The 6,565-nt window shown below is 36.5% G+C and overlaps 1 protein-coding gene across 1 annotated transcript; it reads left to right on the top strand.

Annotated features, from left to right (window-relative positions):
• The first annotated feature begins 761 nt into the window (after window positions 1-761).
• On the top strand, window positions 762-5,817 carry LOC121407738 (exosome complex component RRP41-like). The gene is made up of 3 exons (XM_041598933.1): window positions 762-972; window positions 2,855-3,061; window positions 3,540-5,817. The coding sequence occupies exons 1-3, from the start codon at window positions 802-804 to the stop codon at window positions 3,900-3,902; spliced, it is 741 nt and encodes a 246-aa protein (XP_041454867.1). The 5' UTR covers window positions 762-801; the 3' UTR covers window positions 3,903-5,817.
• The last annotated feature ends 748 nt before the right edge of the window (window positions 5,818-6,565 follow it).

Raw genomic sequence — 6,565 nt, 5'->3', positions numbered from 1 at the left:
ATCCAGATCCAGCAACATGTACCTTAATCCATAAACAATGAGGCCAATTAGGCAACCTTCTGGATTTATAGAAAAATATATAGCAAATTTAAGGCCTCGATCACTTGATGGAAATGCGGATACGCCTATTTCCTATAGGCTACAATGCAAACGGAGGTTAAATTTTATTACATCCATTACATCCGGTGTCTTTTTATACAATAAGTCATTTTTGGAGTATAATGTTAGGAAAACTATTCATGATTGTGTGAGCACTGCCAACCCCGGTGCCAACCTAAATGAAGGGAGCAGATCCTTATGCAGGATCCCATACAATTCACCCGAAGTTGCACATCTCTGTCTCTCCCACTTTTCGCGACTCACATCATGAACGCACTGCTGAGATCCACAATATTAAGTTGAAATGCTATTTGAAATTCATTTTCACTTGGCCTTAATAGAAACGGCGGGACAATTGATCGTTTATGTAGAAAAAAAATGAACAACTCCCCAAGTTCCCCCCGGTCATTAGGTGGGCAGTGCTCCGCGCTCAAGCCTTTTCCCTCCAAATTGAGTTATTTTCAATTTCAAATGCGTGCAGACGAGCTGTAGGACCTATATATCTAAGATCTAACGTTAACTAAAAATATAGCTCCTCGATCATTTCCGACTTCGCGCTCTATCTGCTCCCATTCCCCCACGGAATTTCCGTGGATTACTAGCTGCCCCCCGCCCCTTTTTAACCGTATCCGTAGATACGCCGCGCCGGATACGATTTTGTCCGAAAATATCCGAGCAAAGATCGTGCACGTTTCGATCGTAATGGCAGGACTGGAGCTTTTATCCGATGAGGGATTTAGATTAGATGGTCGACGACCGTCTGAACTGAGAAAGATTCAATGTCGTCTTGGAGTTTTTGATCAGGCAGATGGATCAGCATACATTGAGCAAGGAAATACCAAGGCTTTGGCAACTGTTTACGGTCCACACGAGGTAGATCTACTTTGTTTTATGATCATGTAGTCCCATATGTTCATATTTGTGTCAAGCTCATGAATGTTGTCCCATCTAATCATATTTGTGTGAGATATATCCTTTACCTTACTCCCTTGTTCACTGCAGCCACCCTGCCTGTATAGCCAGTAGGCTCCTAGAAATGATTCACTAACGTATGCTTACTCTGATTGGAACAGACTACCTACAAAAGTATTAAACATCTGCTTTTTTCAGTCATGACAAGATCACTGACACTGCAGACTGCAGTATTCAGATTTTGTCACTCATTCAATGAACAAGGTTATGATATAACCTTGTTCTCAGTTATGTCTCCATGTGTGGCAAAATAATGGTGGCAATGTTTGGCTTAATTTCTCTTTTTATATGGGACAAATGCTTGATTTTCTTACACTGTCAGTTTTCATTACAGGCATTCATCATATAACTTGGCTCTTATGTAAATTTAATTCTTGAAATTATTTTTTTCTTAATTAAATATAGAGATTGAAAAATGAAAATTTTCTTGCCATATTACTTTCCACCAATAGAGGGCGTACACAAAAATATGCCCAAAATTCAAGTTTTTGAGCGCTCTGGTGAATACAAAAATTATTCCCAAGTTACTAATGAAAAATAAATTGCAACTGTATGGAAATCAGTAATTTTGGTCACAAAAGTGATATTTTAATGATTTTTCAAAGTGTGTGCTCTGTACAACATTGGCATACCATAGTCCTACCTGTAGATTCCCCACAGGCAGGGTGGTAGCAGTGAACAAGTGGATTTTGTTTTGAGTTTGACAAAAACTTTTGGCTTTTGTTCTTATTTTCAATTTAACATGTTTGTATTAACTTTTTTGGGAAGTCAGGTATGTTTTTCTTTTAAACCATGCCAAGTGGACTCAACAAAGGTTCTGTACGTACTTCTTCCACAGACCAAACATCATGAACATCATAAAAGACACAAGGCAAAGGGGAAAAAGACAAAGTCAGAAATATGATATTTGAATGATAATTGAAAAAAAAACAAGAACAAAGATAATATTCCTAGAAATTATAATACATGACTATTCAGTGTTTATGTATCAGAATTATGCATTCATTTTATCTTTTTTCACTCTAATTTCACAAAAACAGTTATATGAACGAGCCAGCTACATCCAAATGAGAGAGTCGATGATGTCATTCAGTCACTATTTCTTTTGTTTTTTATTGTTTGAATTATGAAATATTTTGATTTTCTCGTCATTGTCATGTGAAATGAAGTTTCATTCCTCCCTGAACACATGGAATTCCATTATTTTAACATTTTGTGCTTCAGGCAAGGAGGTCCTAATCGTCAAATTCGTAAAAATTGAAATATTGTATAATTCAAACAATAAAATACAAAAGAAATAGTGAATGAGTGACATCATCAACTCTCTCATTTGGATGTAACTGGCTCGTTCATATAACTATTTTGTTAAAAATAAGCGAAACTTTGAAATGTCATAACTTTCTTATTTTACATCCGATTTTGATGAAATCTTTAGCATTGTGCTTGTCTGATTTTTCTCTTTTGATTCAAATCAACATTTTTCTGAGGTGGACTTGACCTTTAATACATTTATAACACAATAATTATGTTACCAAGTAGCAATTACTCTACCTCTCAAATCATTTTAGTTTCTCTATACAAATACAATTATAGGTCAATTTAATCTCTGTAGTATTAGTAGATATCTGAAAATGTATATTTTAAGACTATGTATTTATGATGCACAATCAATGAAAGACCACACTAAGTTCACTCCCCCTTTAACTACAATTAATAAATATTGTGATGAGGCAGGCTTTCAGTAGACTGACACTTTTCTTGTGCTCTTTCTTTTCCCGATAAGGTTGTTGGAGGAAAGGGTAAGCCCCAGCATGACAAAGTGACCATCAACTGCCAATACAGCATGGCCACATTCAGCACAAATGAGAGAAAGAATCGGCCTCAAGGGGACAGGAAATCAACCGAAATGTCACTGCACCTGCAGAGAACGTTTGAAGCCACCATACAAACACAGCTCTATCCAAGATCGCAGATTGATATCTTTGTGCAGGTCAGTGAGTGTGTGGTTAATAGCATTCAATACAAACTTTTTTTGCTGCAATTATTCATGCTATCGACCAATGGGGTTTTTACAGTCATTGCTACTATCAGCTAGGACAATTCGAGTGTCTAGTGACATTATCATAATTTACAATTGAAGTCTTACAATTGGTTTGTAAGAAACAAACATTATTTCTAAACAGTTCAGGATCCTAAAATTGTTTTCATTGTTACCAGTTTTCAGTAATTGTCTTCTCTTTGCATATAGTTGTGAAAATTGGTTTGTATTACCCCCCTCCCCCATTATTTTGAATAGTTAATACCACAGTTCAAGAAAATATACCATTACCAGTTTCAACTTCATTTGAAAATGGGAACTTACCCTTCATGATTCTTATGGATATTGTTTCTCTGCTATTACTTTCTAAGAAAAATTTGAAAGAGAGTTGTCAGGATTGTGACCTTATTGATTTTGTTTCCAATGACAGATTCTGCAAGCAGATGGAGGGAATTACTGCGCTTGTGTCAATGCCGCTACTCTTGCAATCATCAACGCAGGTATCCCCATGAAGGACTATGTATGTGCTTGCTCCTCTGGTTTTGTAAATAATACACCTCTGTCTGATGTGAGTTACCTTGAAGAATCTCAGGGAGGACCTGTAGTGACTGTAGCGTTGCTGCCCAAGTCCGATCAGATCGCTCTCTTTAAGATGGACAATCGTCTCCATGTGGATCACCTAGAGCAGGTGTTGGAGGTAGCCAGTAAGGGTTGTAAGGACATGTATGCAGTCATGGACGCAGCAGTGAAGGAACATGTCAGTCGGATGGCAAAGAGTATGGAATGTAGCTGATGAGGAACTACAGCCAGACTTTTTAAGCTATCAAGATGGAGAACATTTCTTTGCCTTCTGAACTAATAGAAAATAAATCCTCTTTGAGATGCCCTTCAGCTTTCTCTAGAGTCTTGGCGGTAAACCTGTACTTGTAAAAGAGGAGGTTGTCAATGCCCATCTCAATATAAAAAACCAGCATGAGTAGAACTTTGCCGAATCCAATTGAATGGCCTGTTGAATGTATTACCAGTACTTATCAATTTATTGGTGAGCTTGTACCAAAGACAATTTTCAAAACTTGCTCATTGTGGCCAATATCAGGACTCAGTCCAGCCTGAGTTGTCATGATATAAGTTGAATGATCTCCATCAATTTTAAGAACAAAATGATTACTGAAAAATCCATAGTCTTCCATGCTGTACCCCTCATTATGTTGTACTTACAGCATAAAATGTACTTTGGAAGTCAATCAGGGGACTTGAAGAAGAGACAAAGATTTTTAAAATATTTTTTACTGTTCTCAAAAATTTAGCATTCCAGGATGGAAATCTTGTGATATTAGGTCATCATGATGTATAAAATCCACAGTAGCTGGCATAAACTTTCTTTTTGAATGTTTTCTTTTTTTTAAGACTAACAAAATAGAGCAAGATGGATTCCAAATATACATTACACACAGCTTTTGAAATTTATCAATATTGACTCCTGGGCTTAAAACCTTTGGAAACTCATATCTTATCAAGGGGGTGTTTCACAAAGATTTAAGAATGACTTAGAGTTGCACTTAAATGCTGAAACGTACATGATATATGTCTTATTGATCATTACGCAGTAATGCGCATCCTCTTCACATGATCTGACCGATGCGGTCATGCCTTGCAACTAGACATTAATGTGTTACTCTTAGTCATACTTAATTCCTTGTGAAACACCCCCAGATCATTGTCTCTCTACATCATTAAAACAGCTCTTTAGTTTTGCAAGAACAAGATATTTCAATGTTTCTTTATAATGATGTATGTGACCTTTGATCGCATGAACCCAAATTCTGGTCCAATCATTTTCACTCCCATGTGCATCAAGCCCAGTTTGAAATTTTAACACTAAAATGGTTATTTATTCATCACAAGATATTTCAATTAATGTATATAATGTCTGGGACCTTCTTGTGAACTTCTTTTACTTGCTAAATAATCACCAATGAACATTTAACGGTGGATATCATTACCCACAAGAAAGGATCACAAGTCGCTCTCACAGTCACTTTTAACTTACAAACACCTTATGAAATGGCCCCCATATCATTACTCCAATATCCCAAGTTTGAAGATAAACCATTTTAACCATTCAATAGTTATCATGAGAATGATGTAGATGTATAATGGCCTCAGTGACATTTGACCCTGACCCCTCTCAAAACAATACTCAAGATACTTTTCATTCCTACCTATGCATACCTACCTCCTGAATTAAGTTTGAAGTTAATCAATGAAACGGTTCTTTAGTTATTGAGGAAAGGTTAAGAGGGTGATCAAACAGACGGACAACCTGAAACCATCTATGGTCTGCTGAGGCATAAAAACCTCATTTTCAGTCTTGAAAATGTGAGAATGGAATAAAATGGATTGTAAACATGGAAAACATGTACATCAAGTGTTTTTTTTAATTACTATTTTAATAGTGTAATCAACTAATAGTGTAAGTTTCTACAGGAGAGAGTAAATGAACCTGCTTAGAATTGAAACAAAGTCTGAAAGAAAAGAGAAACATAAGCTGAGTGAGGAACATCATACAATGGGAGAATGGTCACTTGGTCGACTTCTACCTTGTGACTTGTCTAATGCCTGTTGTGCAACAGAAATAGCAAATATGCCTGTCTTTAAATGATACAAGATTTCACATTCAGTGAAAGACACTCTATTCAAATCAGCTTCACCTCATTGAAAGAGCTTATTTCTTTCACTTTATAAGACATCTACAACCATGACACTTGTGCCTATTTGCCATTTGTATATTGGGTCTCCCACATGGTCTAATATATGGTTTTATCATTAACTTTTTTTCACAACCATTTTGCCTTTTGGCCAGTTTACCATTGCTTGTATGTCCAATTTTCAGTTATTTTTTGCCCATTGCAATATAAAAATTTATAGAGGGGGGGGTTGTGGTTAAGAAAATGAAATTAATATGATCAGCAGACAAAAACTGAGTTATGTTTGAAGAAAACACCAATTAGACTGAACTGGTAGAAGACCAAACCCGTTTAGCCGTAGTGGTTGTATACAATATGAGAATTACAGATACTGTGCATTAGGAGTTCTAATGTGTTATGTACATTATTGTGTAACAGAGTGAAGATCTTGGGGTTCCATGACATTCACTCAGGTGACAATTGCTCCGATGGAAAAGCTGCATGTTAAGCCTAACATAAAAGTTAAGACAAACCTAAAAGTCTAACCTCCAAAATTAAATAAACTCTAATCCTTTTCTTGACATTATTCTGAACCAAAAACTCATTGCAATCCTAATTCTAACCCTACACCCTCATATAGATTCAGACTTGAGCAAATGCCACAAGAGCTTATGTTGTGTAACCGATCATGGATGCGAGATAGTGGTGTGTGTGGAGTGGAGAGCACATTTAAAGGGGAATCCAGCCTTGGCCATAAAATGTTGTGTCG

Source organism: Lytechinus variegatus, chromosome 2 (genome assembly GCF_018143015.1).
Source record: "Lytechinus variegatus isolate NC3 chromosome 2, Lvar_3.0, whole genome shotgun sequence".
Lineage (NCBI taxonomy): Eukaryota > Metazoa > Echinodermata > Echinoidea > Temnopleuroida > Toxopneustidae > Lytechinus > Lytechinus variegatus.
The sequence above is the reverse complement of the archived record's forward strand: the minus strand, read 5'-3'. Positions and strand labels throughout refer to the sequence as shown.